The 20,205-nt window shown below is 45.1% G+C and overlaps 1 protein-coding gene across 1 annotated transcript in view; it reads left to right on the top strand.

Annotated features, from left to right (window-relative positions):
- The window catches only part of MYO1D (myosin ID), a 268,215-nt gene that overhangs the window by 190,095 nt on the left and 57,915 nt on the right, over positions 1-20,205 (top strand). Inside the window, exon 21 of the mRNA XM_036340564.1 lies at positions 1,076-1,230. Within this exon, the coding sequence (XP_036196457.1) occupies positions 1,076-1,230 (155 nt within the window). The remainder of the gene's footprint in view (positions 1-1,075; positions 1,231-20,205) is intronic.

The following is a 20,205-nucleotide window of genomic DNA, read 5'->3' as shown; positions in this document are numbered from 1 at the left end:
CCGCTGAATAGCATTCCAATGCATAGACTTCTGCGCATGGGCCACGAAGTTTCAATCACACGTGGTATTTTGTGGAAGAGCCACACTCAAGGGGCCAAAGAGCCGCATGTGGCTCTCGAGCCGGTTTGCCGACCACTGGTCTAAGTCTTCTTCTAATCCAGTTTGCTGCGAGATTCTTATCACGAATGGATGTTGACTTGTAACATGCTTTTTATGCATCGACTGATAGGATCATGTGGCTTTCTTTTTTATCCTGTTGCTATGGTGGATTACATTGAATGATTTTTAAATACTGCACTAGCTTTGCATTTCTTAGATCAACGCCACATGGTCAGGGGTTATTGTTTCTGTGCATTATTGGATTCAATTTGCTAATATTTTATTGGCCATTCTTACCTCCATGTTCATGAAGGATATCGGATATTGGTTTGTGGTTTTCTTGTTACTGCCTTTGTCTGTTTTTGGAACCAGGACAGTGCAGGCCTCATAGATGAATTAGGAAGCGTTCCCTCCCCTCCTGTTTTTAAAAAGAGATATGGAGAATCGGTGTTATTTCTTCTTTAAACATTTGGTTGAATTCACCAGTGGGAACATCTGAACCTGGAATTTTCTTTTTCCAAAGATCTTTAACTATAAATTTAACTCCTTTAATAGATATAGCAGTATTCAGGTTATCTACTTCTTTTGGGGTGAGTCTTGGTAGTTTGTGGCTTTCAAAGAATTACTTGGTTTAGGTGGTCTGTAGTGATATTCATCCCCTCTTTCATTCCTCATATTGGTAATTAGATCTTCTCCCTTTTATTCTTTCAGACTAGAGGTTTAGCAATTTTATTGATCTTTTGAAAGGATCAGCTCTTTGTTTCATTGATTTTTTTTCGATTGTTTTTCTGTTTTCAATTTTATTAACTTTCATTCTTTATTATGGCCTTCCATCTGCTTGTTCCATGAAACTTGACAAAAATTAAAGTCATCCAGGATGCTGACCAAAAAATGTATTATTAAATTACAAGATGTATTTTTAAATGTGTTCCTTTGAGAACCATCCTAATCGTTTTCCATATTTGTCTCTTCGCAGTTGACGGGCCTGAGCGTCTCCAATGGAAAGGACCAGCTTGTGGTGTTCCATACGAAAGACAATAAGGACCTCATCGTCTGCCTCTTCAGCAAACAGCCGACCCACGAGAACCGAATCGGAGAACTTGTTGGAGTCCTGGTGAATCATTTCAAGAGGTAACGTTTGATTTTTGTAACTACGACAAGTTTCAAATATGTGAACTCTTTAATCATGATTCTCACTGAACTCGTGTGCCAGTTTTAGTGTATTGAGCTCTTTTCCTTCATTAAGACCACTTAAATCACCTGTTTCCCAGAAGGCAAAATGAGCATCCAGGCTTAGTTTCAAGACTAGGAATGACCTTTACTTTTCCATCCTCCGGCTCTACCAACAACGAGAGGGGTCCCTAACGGTGATTTCGTCACTGCCAATCCAAATGTAATTAAATCAAAAAAGATAGAAAAATGACTTTTTGTCGCAGCTTCTCGCTTATACCAAATGTGTCTACTGTGAGTATAAACCAAGTAGAAGGTAGGTTTAGAGGGACATGTAGGTCCATGACAACTGAAGGAATCCCTGAGAGAGGCAGTAACCTCGACAGAAACGTGGCATTGTGATGGGACATGGCATCTTCTGAGAACTTCATAGTAAAACGTCGATGTATCTGGGTGGGTGGGTGGGTGGGTGTGTGTGTGTGTGTGTGTGTGTGTGTGTGTGTGTGTGTTGACAATGACGTGAGAAATATAAACAGGGATCCGATCCTGAGGGTGATGGGGACCAGTGAAGGCGTCATTTTAATCAGGGAGTGGTGTTGTCTGGTTCTTTATTGGAGTTGTTTTAGAGGCGTTTTTCTTCCCAGAGGAGGCCGTGGGGTATTTAGGGTGGGTGCTTCGCTAACTCCAAAGTTGGGTGTTCTTCCCATGGTGGCAGACTGTCTCTACCTCCCCACCACACTGATGCTGGGAGGCTGTTCCTCAAAGCTCGGTGACTGAGACATGAGCCCAATGTCCCGTTCCTTTTCCTCCTAAAGGACATTTCCTGAGTTGCCAGAAGGAACCGAGTATTCCTTATGAGGATTGTTCATTCTTAGGTTTAGACATGACTTCTTTGTCTAAACAAAGGCATATTTACAATCCGATGTCCACACGTCTAATTCTGCTGTATTAACTTTCATTAGTAAATGTATGGAGTATAATTTTAGAAGTGGGCTGCAAAGACCATTTCTTTTATGTCATTAAACCTTGTATTCTAGATCAAAGTAGATCTTTAAGTATCTTATACAGTTAAATGCTTCTTAATGCTATGACTAAAATAACATTCAATGATTATCTGGGGGGGAAATAAGAATCTAAATAAGGAAATATCAAAAAATAATAATAAACATATGGACCTTTGAAAAACTCCCTTTCATCTACCAAATAGTCATAAAGCTAAGGGGAATACTGAAGAGTTTAGGATGGAGAAGGCATCTCTACAATAAAATTTATAACTCAAATAAGCAGGCTCATTTTCCTCCTAATATTTCGTTATGGCAAAAGATGGACAATTAAAGGGATTTTAATTTGGATGCCTGTACTAATAAGTAGTTTTTCCTGGGGAATTGAAGTATTTTTGCTCAATCTGGATCTTGTTTAGCAAATTCCAACCCCTGGTACATGCCTCTACATGTTACATGTGAATCTGGTCCTTGAATCCATCGTTGCTTCCTTTCCCCAGCATATGAATTCTCAAATGTATCTCTAGTTGCATTCCCTCAGATCTTTAATACAGGGGGAGCAAAAGCAGGTTTACAATTGTTCATTTAGAAAATAATACAATAATAATAAATAAATAATGCAAGAATAAACGCTGTACTCATTACTGTTAACCTACTTTTGCCCCACCCTGTATATGTAAGATTTTTGAGTGTCTTTAAAAGTTATAAATGGAAGAAAGAAAAGGTTGTTGAGTTGTTTGATTTTTTTTTTTTTTTTATAGTTTTGTGCTCGGGTAGGTTCTCTAGGCCTGGCTGGCGATCAAGGCCAATCAGGTTTCCCGCCTCCCTGCCTCTTCCTTCCCGCGCTCCCTGCCACCACCACTGGTTGCCTGCCATGTTCCGCGCTGCCCCCTGGTGGTCATAGTGAGTGATAGAACTCCCGAGGGGACACTTTGCATATTAGCCTTTTATATAAATAGATTTTTGACCTATGAATTAAGAGGTCAAATACCAATAAGAGATCAAAACCCTCCTTCCTGCCCCCAGAAAATTCAGGCGTGGCATTTTGACTGAGAGTTAGAGTCATCAACTTGCTATTGACTTCTTCTTAAGGAAAGGTTAATTTAATTTTTTTTCTACTTTCCTTTATTGTCAACTATCATGTCATTGGTTTGACTTCGAGAAACAGATTGTGTTTTACAAGCATAAGGAGGTGGCACAGAATCATATTTATCTGTGGGTTAATTATGGAAATCCAAAGGAGAGATGGATTTAATTTCAGATCAATCCTTTATCTTTCAGATAATTTCCTTAAAGTACATTCCGAGAACTTCTCTAGTTAGAAGTTATGAGGAAAGGGCTCAAAATAAAACATGCTATTGATAGACTAGATGTGAAAAGGAGTCATTGTCTTGAAAAATTATAAAGGACAAGGATTAGGACATAAAGTCTGTGAGCGAAGTTTCTGCCAAGTTTCAGAGAGAAGAGGAGAAGTCAAAAGTTTGGAAACGAGTTTAGACCAGCACAACACTATATCCAAAACAGGTAAAGATAATACAAGAAAAGAAAATTGTAGTCCAATCTCATGTCGGTGCAGAGATTTTCTTTTAATCCTAAATAAAATGCCCAAAAATCGGATCTAAGAGTTTTTTAAAAGAAAAATGTATCACGACCAATGAGGCTGTACTCTAAGAATATAAGGGTGGCTATCCATTAGAAAGGTGTATTAATCTATACATATATAATAGTTCTCAAAAAAACCCAAAAATACTATTTGATAAAATTTAATACTCCTTATAAGTAAACACATTTAGGATATGTTAATGAAGTTAAATAGATTTCTTTACTGCAGTAATTTTCAGAGCCTTTGATAATGCCTCTGTTTGTTTTAAATATAACAATAAGGGTATGTACTTGTGTGTGTATGTATACACACACACATGCCCATACACACACACACACACATATATAGAGTGAGTATATATAGTGCCAAAAATATATATATATACACTTTAACAACTGATTCTATTACATTTTGAAAATGAAATGTATTTTAATAAACACTGCCTTTATAATTATTAAAAGTGTGTATACATATTTTGGGACACACATATGATTGTGTATATTATACACTATTTCTGGAAAAATATGCATGAAATGGGTAACAATGTTTGTCTCTGGAGAGGGACTGGGGAGATGGGATGCTGGGACAAAGAGGTAGGAGGGGGATTTATTTATTTTTCACTGTAAGTATTTTGCAGTAAATATATGTTACTTATCGAAATTTTTTTTTCATTTTAACAATAAACGAATGGCAGCTAGTTTTGCGGCATATTATTGATGGCTTTAAAGTCGTGGTTATTTTCCTTTCCTGTTTAGAAAAGCAGCAGAGAACAAAAGCGCTTTCTAACTGAATGGTCCGTCGCATGGCATTCGAATACCTTGATATAAAGCCAAGTAAAGCCTCCTGGAATATCACTCGTCTGTATGGTCCCATTGTACACGGCACGCGGGGCCGAGCGGGTTTCCTTCCCGGGGTGGTCGGGCCAGCGGTTTGCCGGGCCAGTGTGCTTTGCAGAGGTTCTGAAATGGCTGACTTGACTTTTGTATCGCATCCCAGCAGTGACTACCTGCTGGTAATGAGCTTTCCTGCCCATTAGCAGCCAGATGGGCTGACACTGGCTGCCCTAACGAGGGAGTCACCAGAAACTGCGATATTCGGCTGTCAAAGGACCCATCTGCCTTCTGCAGCTGCCCAGGCACTTGCCTGTCTGGATGCTGGAAACCTCAGCATAGCCCCCGTCTCGGGCATTGGAACTTATTTTTCCTGTTCTGTGTCTGTGGAGGAAAGCCAGAAGTCAGTGCCATCTGCTTCTTGTTTTTCGTAGGCAGTTTCCTGAATATCTGCTTAGTGAAAGGAGCCCCGATACTGAGTTTAACTGAACACTTGACCCGTTTCTCTGTTATATTTTGCTAATGTTCTTTTTAACTCACGGGTAGACGCAGACCGATACGCCGGCCATTGGTTGCAGCCGGGAGAATACAGAGGTCAGGGGAGAAGAGGTTTCCTGGCCAGCGGTGGAGGAAGCAGAGGAGGGAGGCACCTCCCAAAGGCCTCTGCTCCTGCCCCCCCCCCCCCCTGCCCAGCACCCCTGCTCTCTCTCCCCCTTCCTGCCGCTGCCATGTGGGTCTCCGCTCCTCTGTCCCTGACCCTGAATGCAGGTTTCCACAGCCTTGGATCTGTAGTCCCAAACTGCTCTCCTTAAATACCTGGCTACTAATCATAGTATAAATTCCAGCTGAAAATATAGAAGTAAAATAAGGATAGGCTGAAAATAATGTAGGCAGCCAACAGTAGAGGTTTGGTTCATTAAATGATGGTCCATCTCCTTAATGGGGTATTTGAACCATTTAAAATTATAATTTTTTTCTTTTTTAAAAAAATATATTTTTATTGATTTCAGAGAGGAAGGGGAAAGGAGAGAGAGAGAAACATCAATGATGAGAGAGAATCATTGATCAGCTGCCTCCTGCACACCCCTCACTGGGGATCAAGGCCACAACCCGGGCATGTGCCCTGATCAGGAATCAAACCATGATCTTCTGGTTCGTAGATCAATGCTCAACCACTGAGCCACACCGGCTGGGCTAAAATTGTAATTATTGAAGGCATCTGATTTATGGTGACAGCAACTCACCCTCCTCTGCCTCCCAGTAGAGGTACACATGAAAACACAGAAAGAGGTGCCAACTTTTCATAGAGATGGAAGCAGAGGTCCCCCCTAGCATACAACATACCCGTGGCTCTTTAAGTCTGTAGTTCTTGGCACACAGAAAGAGGTCCCCTGAGAGGACGTCCTTTGCCTCTGCTCACAGGTCACCTCATCAGGCCGTCCCTAAACGTCCTGTAGAGCATAGCAGTTCCCAGCCAGCACTCCCTGCCCTCTGCCCTGCTCCCTTTTCCCACATGGCTCTCAGCTCCATCTGACGTTGCACCCTTACCTATTTGTTTCTTTATCACATATGTTCCAACTAGAATATAAGCCCCATCTTAGCAAGGACTTTATTTCTGTTGTTCACTGTAGTTTCCATAGTGTTCGGGTCAGTGCCGGGCACTCGGAAAGCTCTCAGTGAACAATGGTTGAATACCGAAGCCGACCGATGGGGCCCACTGGCCGTGGAATACTTCTAGTCCTTCCCCACCGATAATGTGCATCTTGCCCCCCAAAAGATAGTAGTAACTCAGTCCTCCTTCTGCATGAAAGAACTCTTAGAGTTTCCTCCCCTTTATGAATACCTCGTCTTGTGTTGATGTAATACATCTAGGGACAGAAGTGAATAGGTATTTTAAGATATTAAATCAGCCGCTACAAGAGCTATAGACTTGAAGAGCCATGGGTATGTTGTATGCGAGGGGATGCAGTTTTTCATTTCCTTTTTTTAAAAAACAACAACTAAAGAACTAGAAATAATTCCAGACTCTCCTTGTCATTAAGCTGACAAGGAAGCAAGATGTAGGGACTTCTCAGATCAGCAGCTCCATAATAAGTAAAAGGCTTCAAAACCACAACTAGAGGCTGTGCTCATGAGCCAGCTCTCCAGGTTGAAAGCTGAGAAATGGATTCTAACTGCAAAGAGGTGGGCTGTAAGAAGAAACCCAGAAGAATCCACGCGCCCCTTTTGTGCGAGAACCCCAGGACTGAAGAGACGTCTCCTTAGTTATGAGGCCTAGAAAGAAAAAAAGTAGCAGTGAGAAAGGTGCAGGCTGTAGACTTAAAAGGAAAAGTAAAGCCTGTTTCTGAAAGGGACTATCACAGGAAATCCACATTGTAGAAGCTGTCTGCATTCTAAATAAAATTCAAGACAGCATAGGAGAATACCAAAGATCACATGACAGACCGAGATGAAGAGGGGCTGGTTGAGAAATTAAAAAGTTCACTGATTTGCATAAAGTAAGTAAAGATATTAAAGAATATAAATCAACCTTAAAGTGTGGAAATGACACAGTTGGTATTGCAGAAAATAGAGCTGATATGAAAAGAGTTTAAGAATGTCTGTTGGGCCCTGACCAGTTTGGCTCAGTGGCTAGAGCGTCAGCCTGTGGACTGAAGAGTCCCAGGTTCGATTCCGGTCAAGGGCATGTACCTTGGTTGCAGGCACATCCCCAGTAAGGGGTGTGCAGGAGGCAGCTGATGGATGTTTCTCTCTCATGGATGTTTCTAACTCTCTATCCCTCTCCCTTCCTCTCTGTAAAACAATAAAATATATTTTTTTTTTAAATGAAAAAAAATAAAAAAAAATGTCTGTCGAGCCTGGCCGGCATGGCTCAGTTATTGAGCGTCAACCTATGAACCAGGAGGTCACAGTTCAATTTCTGGTCAGGGCACAAGCCTGTTTTGCGGGCTTGATCCACAGTGTGGGGCGTGAGGAGTGAATGGGCTGAGTTTCAGAGAAAAGGAGGGGTGGAGATTAGAAATTATATGAGACTCGACAGATAAAATTATATAGGACCAAGATTCTGTCCACCACCTCTGCTTGTCCCAGAAAGATCCATCGCTCATTCTAAGCACTATTGTTGTTTTTGTTGGGTTTTTTGTTTGTTTGTTTGTTTGTTTAATCCTCACCTGAGGATGTTTTCCATTGATTTTGTTAGAGAGAAGAAGGGAGAGAGTGAGAAGGAGAGAGAAACTTGATGTGAGAGTGAAACATCCATCTGCTGCCTCCAGCACACCCCCTACCGGGGAGTGAGCCTGAAACCCAGGCATGTGCCCTGACCGGGAATTGAACTGGCAACCTTTCAATGCATGGGGCAGTGCCCAACCAACTGAGCCACACCAACCAGGGCAAAGGGAAATATTTTTTACCGAGTAACTTGTTTTACAGAAGCCATATTCTGCTACATTCTTATATACAATTTCTGCCAACCGTTTGCTCTGTTTTGTAAGCCTAAGCATTTTTTTTTAATTGATTTCGGAGAGGAAGGGAGAGAGAAATAAAACATCAATGATGAGAGAGAACCATTGATTGGCTGTCTCCTGCATGCCCCCCACTGGGGATTGAGCCCGAAACCCGGGCATGTGCCCTGACCAGAACCAAACCCAACGTTCTTGGCTAACTCTAGGGCCTCTTTGAAACTGGTTTCTGATTCTTGAAGGTTCCATCTGTTTGAATTCTTACTTGGACGCTCTTTCCAGCTGTCACTAGTGGGAGCTAAGTCATGTTCACTGCTTTGCGACTGGACTGTGAATCCTTGGGAAATAAAGTCAGCCTTGTGGTTAGATCAGTGATAGCCGTCCGTTCAGGAGAGCAGAACTCACGCCTGAAAGAACACCTTCAACAGAAGGAAAGGCATAAAACGAGACATCTGGGCTCCTGACAAACCTTGATTAATTGTTAGACCCTCCACCTTGTCTCCAGTCTAAGTCACGTGTCCTTTTTAAAAGAGAGTCAGTCACAAATCAGAGCCAGTGTTCATCAGATCGAGAAAACCTGAGTATCAGTTCACAGAAGCACATTTCATAGGCACAGGGACTACCCCTCATATCCTTCAGTCCAGTCGAAGTCGTTTTCTTATTCAGAGCAGTGCATGAGGTGTTCTTGATATGTAGTACAGAGTTTTCTTTAGGGTTTTGTGCTCTTTGGAAAACTTTTTCACCTTTTATGAAAGATGAGAGTTAGGAAGTCACAGCTGTCCTCGGAAGGCCTTGGCCGGTGACTTTAATGCATGTTCCTAAATGTGCCATCCTTTGTGGCTTCCACCCTGGGTGGAGGCATAAGAAGGTCAGGAGACCCAGGTTCCTTTAAATATAAATCCTCGTGGTTTTAAAAACTTGCCATCTGGCCCTAGCCGGTTTGGTTCAGTGGATAGAGCTCCAGCCTGCGGACTGAAGGGTCCTGGGTTCAATTCTGGTCAAGGGAACATGCCCAGGTTGCGGGCTCAGTCACCAGTAGGGGCCGTGCAGGGGGCAGCCGATCAATGATTCTATCTCATCATTGATGTTTCTCTCTCTCTCCCTCTCCCTTCCTCCTTGAAATCAATAAAAACATTTTTTAAAAAAACAAAAACCTTGCCATCCGTTAATAGCAAATAGGGCAGAGCAGCAAGCTTGTCAGTTCTAGGGTGTTCTTTGTCTTGCACATTGGGGAAGATAGATGCTTTGACATGCTTCCTCTCCTTCCACCTGACTCCCCTGATCTCCCAAGCAGTGAGCTAAATTTATTGCAGTTTTGTTCCCAGATTCTATTAGTGGATTCCCTTTCGTAGGTAAAAAGGAACCAAATGTAAGGCTTTCTGTGGCTTTGAGGTTCCTGTCTGCCTGGTTCCGGCTCCCCTGCTGTTGTCAACTGTCTCTCAGAGGAGGGCATTGATTGACCACAAACCAAAACAGAAAATGCTCCCTTGCTGTTAACCTTGCCTTTGAAAGAAGGAGCCTTCCTTGTGAAAAGCCCTATTTTCTTTCCCACTGCTGTGGGCACGCAGAACGCTGTGGACTGACTGCCACTGGAGGTGGCTGGGCAGTGAATCGTCCTGGGAATTCTGGAGTCTGTAGGGGGAATTGTTTCCCGGCCCTCAGTCTAGCTCTCATTTCTCTGAAGGGTGGTCATCCAGGCAAGTGCCGAAGAAAAGGAACACGAATCCTTACAAGATAATGGAGGCAAAACAAAGTTAGGAGGAGCCCACCCCAGAGGGGATGGTGAGGGAAGGCTATGGCATAAGGGAAAAAGGGAGCACTCCCCACCCCCAGCAGAGAACTCACTGCATTTCATGGGGCTGAAATAACAAGATTGACGTCTATAAGTCACCCCAAACATCCCTTTCCTTGCTGTATTTTATCACACCACATGTATAGTTGATGTTATTTAATCAAACAAAATGTAGTATAAATGTAAAACTTCTAGTAAAACCTTATTTCTCTTTTAGTCATTCAAATTTTTCATCAGTGAGTAAAAGGACACAGAAGAAATTGGATGTCAGACTGTAGCTTGAGGCCCCTAATGATTTTTTAATGGATTGAGCTGTGTAGCAAGGTCAGTCGAAGGTGGTGGTAGTGGAACCAACTTCGGGAGGTAGGAAGGACGTACCTGGACCTCAAGGAGCCTCAGATTTGGAAACTTGTTCATTATTTCACTTTCACTGTAGAATATTTTCATCATGCAAAACGGGATATAATTTCTGGATTTTTTTCCCCATCAAAATTAGTGCTTTAGGTTTAATTAGATATCTACCTTTTCGTGCTTTTACTAATAACTACTTTCAAGATCCTACTATTTGTCAATTTATTTACATAAGTTATCTGCTTTAATCTTCAAAGTCACTCTGCCGCAAAGTAGACATTGTTACGTCCATTTTACAGGTGAAGAAATTGGGATGCAGATCCTATCAATGATTTTACCCATCATATAGCTAATCAGTAACAGAGTAGACCAGGGGTGGGCAAGCTTTTTGACTCAAGGGCTACAATGGGTTCTTAAACTGGACCGGAGGGCCGGAACAAAAGCATGGATGGAGTGTTTGTGTGAACTAATATAAATTCAAAGTAAACATCATTACATAAAAGGGTACGGTCTTTTTTTTCCCAATAGTTTTATTCATTTCAAACGGGCCGGATCCGGCCCGCGGGCCGTAGTTTGCCCACGGCTGGAGTAGACTCAGATTCAAACCCAAGTTCTCTGGCTCCAAAGCTCATGATCTCTGAAAGCCCTTGTCTCTCTGTTAGGACTCGAAGCCTAAAATACTAAAAGGGATCTCCTTCTTGACTCTCAGAGTGGTTCAGCTGTACCTCACCTTTGTATGCCTTTGCTTTCATGTCCTCAACCTGTCGAGTGAGCCCCAACTCCGAAGTGCCAGGACTTCTGAATAAGCCAGATGCCAGAGGCACAGCCGTGCGCAAGGCACTGTCCCTTACACAGAGTTTACAAATAGACGGTGAGAAGCAATTACAGTTGTGCTGAGACCGTGAAGGTGAACTGTGGAGTGCTGCGAATAAGAGGTTTGCTAAGGAAATTATTAGGAAAAGCCTTGCAAAAAAGTACTGAGCCCGAGTAAGAGAAGCATTTGTAGAAACACTGTGTTTGGGAGGAATAACGTTGGATTTCTTTACCCAACATCCTACAGTTCAACCTAGTTCAGTTCATTTAAGTAAGCTAGCTTTCCAAGATGTCTTTCTGTGTGCGTCAGCATGAGTAGTCTTGGCCAGTACTGACACAGTGTGCTTCCTTCTCCCTTTTATTATTATTTTTTATTTTTCTGTGCTTCTTTTCTCTACTGTAAATGTCTTTCATGGAAAGTCCCCATTGAGATTGAGAGTATACCTAAAAGTGTGCATGAATGTGAATGTTCTTCACTGATACTAGATGCCAAATGACAGTGGAAAATTTCCTTTAAAGCACTGAGCAGAAAGTATTGTAAACCTGTAATTCTTCATCCAGCCAAAGTATCAGTCGAGTGTGACGTTAAAAAAAATAATAAGCCCCCTAGCCGGTTTGGCTCTGTGGATAGAGCATCAGCCTGCAGACTGAAGGGTCCCCGGTTTGATTCTGGTCAAGGGCACATACCTCGGTTGCAGGCTGAATCCCTAGTAGGGGCCGTGCAGGAGGCAGCTGATTGATGATGTTCCTCTCTCATCGATGTTTCTATCTCTCTATCCCTCTCCCTCCCTCTCTCTCTACAAATCAATAAAAACATTTAAAAATTAAAATAATAATAATAATAAGCAAGGGGGGGAAAAATGGTCAGACAAGCAGAGGCTTTGCATACACCTTTCCCTAGGAAGTTTTCCGGGAATATATTCCTGCAGACTAAGGTAAAAGAAAGAGGAAGACATGAGATCCAAGAGGTAGTAGATATAAATCAGGAGGGAAATAAAATTTGTGATACAGACTTAGTGAGAAGTCAGGCCAGATCAGAACAAGAAGATAGAAGGTTTCCATGAATGGTACCTGAGAAACTCAAGGAGTTTTATTCTATCCTTTAAAAGATAGACCATGATAGAGAAAACGTAATTGTAAATTCCTGGAGGTGGGGGAGCACTCAAGAGAGAATATATTTAAGTAGTGAATAATAATTACATAGTTGCAGTAATAAAACACTGCTTTATTTCCGACTTTTGGCGTTAATCTTAGTCAGAGCATAGAAGCCTTACTCACGTTACAGAACACTGAGTTGATAATAGTCAGTATTGTTTTTAATGCCTTCTATGTTCCAGGCACTGTTCCAGGCGATGGGGATATGAGCCATGCACAAAATAGCTCTCAGTGCTCACATTCTAGAAAGGAGGTGCACAGTGACACAGACACATAAGAAAGGTGATGTCTGGGGTGCGATGGAGAAGATGAAATAGGATAACATGATGGAGCGTAGAGGGCAGGAGCCTGCTCTGCTCACATGGGAGACCTCTCAGAGGGAGTGACACTTCGGTTAGGTTCTCAACTTCAAAGGTTGAGAAGAAGGAAAAGATCTGGGGTGTTTCCAAGCAGAGGAACAAAGGCCCTAAAACAGGAATTAGCTGTGACAGTCAAAAGATAGGGACCGGTCCAGCTGGAGCAGAGCGAATGAGGGGGAGGATGTAGGAGAATGGAAATGAGGGATAGATCATTCAAGGCCTTGTGGGCGATGGTCCAGGGGCTGCAGTGAGCGACCATCTATTAGCAAGGGGAGTGATGTGATCTGATCGGTCCTTCAGAATGTTTCTATTTCAGAAAAGTGCCTCTGGCCATTCTGTAGTGGATAGATTCTCTCGCAGAATGAGTGGCTGGTCCTGGAAAGAGAGGGGAGGACCTGCACTGGCAGCTGGCACTGGAGATGGCGAGAAAATATTCTGGAGGAAGTGACAGCGGGACTTGGATGGGGTGAGAGGGGAGGAGAGGATTCGCTTCTGGCCGGAGCACCCTGTAGGTGGGTTGGTGGTGACTGAGATCGGAATACTTGGTGTAGGAACACCTTTTGGAGGAAAAATCAGGAGTTCACAACCTGGAGGATGTAAAAGTACGGCCGACAGGAGGTGGGCGTAGGGAGAAGTGCTGAAGGGAAGGTAGGGATGCTGACAGCCTCGCCTCATCCACTGGGCAAAGGCGACTCTGGTTTCTCGTTGATGGAACGAGAGAGAGGATGCACGTGTTGTCTGATGTGATCAAGATAATCAGAACTAGATTACGTTTTCGATGAAGATGAGAGGGGGTTATGACTTCATGCAGATCTGTCATGAAAGGAAGTCAGTGCATATCAGCTAAAATGGATAAGCAGTGTAAGCATATTGTTGAGTGATTGAAGTCAGCCATCAAAAGAACTAAAAACAGAAGCAGTTTAAAGCAAGCAGGAAAGCAGGGAGCCCGAGGGTCAAGGGACCATTCATTGCCTTTGCTTTTTCTCAGCCCGCTGTGTGGGTCGGTTTCTTACAGAATAAAAGGGTAATGTTCGTAATTGCCTCAACAAAAGCCGATTTTCTGCATGTGGACTGGAAGTGCTTTTTGATTTCCCCAAGCCAGTCGAATGGTGGTGGTGGTGTGGGGTGTTCAGAGTCTTACTTCTTCAAAAGAATAAGAATTTTTTTCATTTTAAAATTTGCTAGAAGGTGGTTGGGGTATGCTACCACATGCCCCAAGGAAATTAGCTGTCAGTTCCCCTCCTGACCTGGAGAAGTTTCAACATTTCTCATTTTGTTGAATTGCTCATGTTAATTGTCCCATGGCCTCTACCACCTTCTAGAGAAGCGTCCCAGCCCCGCCCAGAATTTACTGGTTTCTGGGGCCACTTGGTAAACCTGAGAGCTCCTGGAGAGGCAGACAGGCTCAACACAGCACCTTCCCTAGGAGCAGAGGAGTGGCAGCAACAGAAAGAGATACTTTAAAAGTGACCACTGTGGCCCTGACTGGTTTGGCTCAGTGGATAGAGCGTTGGCCTGCGGACTGAAGGGTCCCAGGTTCGATTCTGGTCAAGGGCATGTACCTTGGTTGCGGGCACATTCCCAGTGGGGGGTGTGCAGGAGGCAGCTGACGGATGTTTCTCTCTCATCGATGTTTCTAACTCTCTATCCCTCTCCCTCTCTGTAAAAAATCAATAAAATGTATTTTAAAAAAATAAAAGAGACCGCTGAGGAGAGGGTCTTATAGAGGGTTGCCAGGATATATTTTAGAAATTTATGGCCAGTTCATTGGCCACTTACCAATAAACAAAATTTTCTTCACCCACCCACCTGCCTTCACTGTCGCCCCTGCTCTCGCCTGCTTCTCCCCCCTCGCTGCATTGTGGTCTCTCTCCTGCCCGCAAGCCCTGGGCACACTTCCTACTGACTCACCTGCCCTAGCGTGACCTGGAGAAAGACCCGGTGAAGGCCTCTTTCAGGTGATGCTTTGAGATACATTCCGTGAGGAGAAATTCTCTTCTGCCTGTTTTTATTTCCTTGCCCCTCCGCCCTGTAAGCCCACTTGTTGTGACTTTGGATTCCCCTTTTGTCCCACCCTTTCTTCCCAGACCCCTTCCTCACTGGAGCCGGCCCTTTCTCTAGCCTGGCCTTTCTCATCTGTTACTTCTTTCTTCCCCAACAACAGTCATGTGTGCTCAGTGGCTCATATTCATGGAAGATTGGTGATGGCATTAATAGGCACCTTTAGGATATGAGTGTGTTAGGAGCAGAAAGGTTGTGTTAAAATTCCATCCAGGCTCTGCCCTGGCTGCTGTGGCTCAGTTGGTTGAGCGTCCTCCCAGAAACTGAGTGGTCAGTGGTTTGTGACAGTCAAAAGAGAGGGACCGCATGCCGGGGTTGTGTGCTCGATCCCCAGTAGAGGGCGAGCAGGAGGCAGCCGATCATCTCTCATCAATGTTTCTCTCTCTCCCTCCCTCTCTCTCTCCAAAATCCGTTTTTTAAAAAACTCCATCCAGGTTCCATCCCCAACTCCTTCCCATTTCGTTGAATGCCTCAGCCCCCCAAACTTGGTGCTACGGAATCCATCTCTGCAGAGTAATCGTGACATACTAGGATGTCACACAGTCTTTGAGATTTTCTTGAACTTTACAGCAGCAGCTTTGAAAGCATGAAGAATGCTAGAAGAGCCTTAGCAAGCATGATAACCTTAGCTGACTGGATATGAGGGTTGATATGAGGGAACCATCTTGTTTTCCATCTGACTCCAAGGAAGTTTGAACATAAGGGCAGGCTTTTGACTGTCAGAGGCGGATTAGATGATGGAAGACTCCCGGTATTACTGCTTCTCATCCTGAGTGGGACCTAAAATTAGAAGTCTTATGCCGTGACGGGAAGCAGCTCAGATAACTTCTTGAGGCCCCTCTGGTCCTGGGTTCGGCTCATCTTTCACTGGCGATGGATGTAGAATCCTGAGACTGCAGGGTTGGGAGGGGCTTAAAGTTTCCTGCCAGTTACGGCCGAATTTAAACAAAACTCATCCCTGACTGCTTCCTCCAGGCTCTGTCCTTAGAGACCTCCGGAGGAATCTATTCCATTGCTCTCTTGGTGATGTATTTCATGACCTTAAACATCCACAACCTGAAATGTGATCCTGTTTCTAAACCAGTTCCCTGTGCTGTGGATCCTTCTAGTTCTCAGGGCTGTGGGAACAGCTGTCACCATCTGAGACTTACCCTGGGGTACCTTCATATACTCATCCTCTGCACTTGTATCTCTTCATTAATCACGGATCCTATTTCCTGGCTATTCTATTTAGTTATGTGTGCTGAACATCACAACAGGGGAAAGGCCATCATATTGGGGTGACGCTGTTGCGTTCACTTCGTCACTCTCCAAAGTCACTGGACGTTCTGATTTAGGAAGATGTACCAATCATTGCTCATCACTCAGAGATTAAGGCTTGGGGAGAGGGAAAACCTTACTGAGACAGGGAATTCACGCTACTGGGCGTGTACTCATTGCTCACCCAGTGGGAGGGGACGTTCTCCTTCCGTCTGGGGAACTTCCTTTCATTTCCTTCGGGTGTGCACCCTTGTAAGAAACAGGTTAGGTAGGGAAGAGCCACCCAGGAATTTCATACAAAGTCTTCTCAACAGCAGATAATGATACAGGCTTTGCCCTGAGGGTCTGAAAGCACCCCGGGTGAGTTCAAGTGTGGGGTCTGAGATTTTGGACCCAGCGCAACTCAGTACACTTCTGAGATGAGTCACTGCTTATCGGGCTGAGCATTTGGCCTGAGCAATGCTCTCCCCCATGAACAATGGAAGTGAAATATGCTTGTTAACGTCTTCACCACTGAGAAAACACATTGCTCACAGAGGATTATTTTTCTGTAGGATCACTCAGGTGGCAATCAGACTGAAGTTTCTGTGATACCCAGACAGTCAGCGGGTCCATAAGAAAACATTGGTGTCATAACCGTTTATTCACCACACAAATCTCGGTGTATTTATTGAAAAGATACCAGATTCTCTAATTTATCTGTTTATTATCAGCTAATTTTTACGGAGTACTTACGACATAAGAAACACCCTCTACACATTGGCAGTCCCCACAAGGAGGATTTAAACCCCCTGACCTCAAGGAGCTCACAGTCTACAGAAGACAATATACGTGGAAAACAAATGCTGATGATCCAGGAAGTGAGGTGCTAAAAGGTGCCTGAGAAAGAGGCCGGACCCCCAGCGCTGCCTTGGAGACAGTGCTGGCCTGGAAGCGTGCCCTCGTCCAGCAGAGACGCAGGGCAGGGCCCAGGTGCAGAGCCCGCCGCTCAGGAAGGGCAGGCGCTGCTCAGAGGCTGACCTGGGCAGGGGAGGGGCAGGGCAGCTTGTCGGGCACCTCCTCGGCGGGATGAGCCTAGGTTGCAGCTTGCGGGGGACAACTCTGCTTTACGCCTGGATAATTAATGAGCCGCCACCTTTAACTCTCAGGAGTGTCCCTGACAGTGAGAAGTGACGAGGCCACCTGACTATACTGCCAACGAATCAGATATCTGCTCTGAAAAGGTGACCCCAGAGCCATGAGAGGACAGTTTGTAGAAGGAAGAGACTAGAGGTGGAGAGAACTTCTCCACAGAGAGAAGTGGCCTTAGATACCGCTTGCCTTGAAAGCTAACTGTATTCTTAACCATAGTCTGAACACAAACTTGCCTAAGTATTGATTTTAAGAATACCTCTGTCTCCAGTGATAATTTTTGAACAGCATGAAAGTTGCATGAGTGTTCTGAATGTGTGTTAGTCTTTTACGTTCTTGAGAATTTTCTGAAATAATACTAGCTAGTGATCTACCAACCTGCCTTTGAACAAACACAAAAAAACACAAGCCTAGACAGTGTGGTTCAGTGGTTGAGCGTCGACCTATGAACTGGGAGGTCACAGTTCGATTCCCAGTCAAGACACATGCCAGGGTTGCGGGCTCAATCCCTAGTGTGGGGTGTGCAGGAGGCAGCTAATCAATGATTCTCTCTCATCATTGATGTCTCTATCTCTCTCTCCTTCTCGGAAATCAATAAAAAAATATATTTAAAACACACACACAACATCACAGAGATGTAAAGAAGATTCTGAGAATTGCAGGGGGGTGGGGGCGGGGGTCTTGGGACTTTTTTGGAGAAAGGCCTGAGCCATGGAGGGGAGCCCTGATCACCCAAGTTTGGGCTAGAGGCTGCGTGACCTTTTTCTAGGAAGCTGCTCCTGACCAGGATCGTGACATGCCTTTTGCGTTGCCTTCCTACTCTTACAAACAGGTTTTACCAAGTCACCCACCCTTCTCAGCTCCCTCTTCTGAAACCAGTGACTGCGTCTCTGAACTAGATGACTCGGACCGGGGTGTGTCTCTAAGCCAGGGAGGCCCAGCCCGTGTCGGTGGCCTCATTGGCACGACTGACCCAACTGGGCACAGCCCGTCACACAGGTCACTGTCGGTAAATGCACCTTGTAGGCGTGCTGCTGTGGTCCCCCCACCTTCTGGCGCACACACGCTTCCTCCTGGCCCTGGGCTGCTTGGCCTCGGAGACTGAGCCAGGGTGACAGCATGAAGCCCCGCGTGTTCGTGTTGAGAAGCAGCGAGACAGGCAGGCAGAGCACAGGCTTTGGACCGAGACTGCACTGGAGCCCATCTCTGGACCAGAGTTTGGATGCTTGATTTGACCTCTAGATCCCTTGTCCTTCCTCATCAGCGCATTAAGGGAACCAGGCCTGCTTCACACATTGTTGGGTTTGGTCTAGCCAAGCACCCAGCTCAGATGTGCATATAGTAGGTGCTCATCTGGTGGTGGCTCACTGGATTATTATTGTCACCATGATTACTACAGAATCAGTTCTGCCCTAAGGCAGGGTGAGGTGGTAGAGGGACTGAGGTGGGAACCGCATCGTACAGTGGATGCTGCCAGGATGCCTTCCATTGCTACAAAGGAAAATCCTTTCTTTATGGAACAGGTTTAGCACAAGACAGTGTTTTCTAGATAAGGAGACGATTTCTAGTTCTACACACCACGAGACGGGAAACGCTGTCGCCGTCCCGATGGGCTGTTTGCATCATGGTGCGATTGAGGAGCATGTTGTCTCCAGGACGAATCTTGAAATCCCCTTCGTGACAGTGACAGCAGAATGCAGGCAGTCTTGTGGGCCTCCTTCTGTGCTGTACCCCCAGGACGCAGCGGGGCTGTGCCTCTCGGGGGAGTCCTCAGTGGAAGGGCTGAGCGCGGAGCCATGGGGAGGACCTCTGGGGCTCTTTATCTGTGATCTCCACGGTCCCTCATTTTATAGTTAGCTGTGTGCTTGATCTGTCACCCCAGGGAACTCCAAGCTCACAGAGAACAGGGACTATGTCATGTGTATATTTGAATCACCCTTGCACCTAGCATAGAAAGCAGTAAATACATATCAAAGGAGGGGAGGAAGGAGAAAGCAGGTGGGTGGGTGGCTCGGTTGAGGGAGGGAGGATGTGGAATTCACCCCGGGTTGTCCACCACCCCGTAGCACTGACGGTGTCGCCACTTCACAATCACTGCTAAGTACAGGGTGCGGGCTTAGGAAGGAGAGGGAGCACGTGCTGACCGAGATTTTTCCTAAGTGACTACTGCACGTTGGTGTCAGCCTCGTACCCAGCTGGGTGTGAGTACTTAGAAACTGCAGAGCCAGGTAAGGAAAACCCACCTGCGGGCTGACAGCCCCTTCTCAGCCCATTTGGACGAAGTTGTGAAGGGAGCGCGCAGAGAGGCGGGAGGATCCACAGCTCTTGTGCCTGCGCTCTGCTCACCGCCTCCATGCCAGAGCCCCACCCCGTGGCGGGAAGGCCTCCACGCGGGTCATGGGAAGCCGGTATTGTATCTCGGCAAGTGCTTCTACACATGGTCTCCTAGTGGTCCATGGCAGGTTGGAGGCTGCAAACAGACTTCCAGCAACGCAGATTTGAGTCAATCAATCGTTGATACATATCACCATCTCTTGCTACTTTTATATTCTCGGTGTAGCCTGTAGCCCAGCAAGAATCATAGTGAACCAAAAAGAGCATCATAGAAATCAAGTAAGGTTTAAAACACCAAATATGTTAAGTCAAATACTTAGTGGCTCATCTTTTCGTTTGTTTTTTTGTGGTGGTTTTTTTTGTTGTTGTTAATCCTTACCAGAGGATATTTTTCCCATGGATTTTTAGAGAGAATGGAAGAGAGGGGAAGAGACATTGAGAAACATCAATGTGAGAGAGACCCATCAATTGGTTGCCTCGCATATGCGCCCTGGCCAGGGCCTGGGATCGAGCCTACTGCTGAGGTACAAGGTATGTGCCCTTGACTGGAATCGAACCCAGGACCCGTCAGTCCCCGGGCTGACCCGCTAACCATTGAGCAAAACTGGCTAGGGCATTTTAGCGGCTCATCCTAAACCGATACATAGCATGTTAAGACTGAATGTCATGGTGCAGTGGAGGCACCAAGAGGAGCAGAGAGAGCAGCTCCTGCGTAAAGCGGACCTCCTATTACTCCTTTGGAAATCATTCCCACTGGTATGCAAACGCACAGAGTCATGGGGTAGCCT

Source organism: Myotis myotis, unplaced genomic scaffold (assembly GCF_014108235.1).
Source record: "Myotis myotis isolate mMyoMyo1 unplaced genomic scaffold, mMyoMyo1.p scaffold_m19_p_17, whole genome shotgun sequence".
Taxonomy (NCBI): domain Eukaryota; kingdom Metazoa; phylum Chordata; class Mammalia; order Chiroptera; family Vespertilionidae; genus Myotis; species Myotis myotis.
Note: the sequence above shows the minus strand (reverse complement) of the source record. Positions and strands in the feature narration are given on the sequence as shown.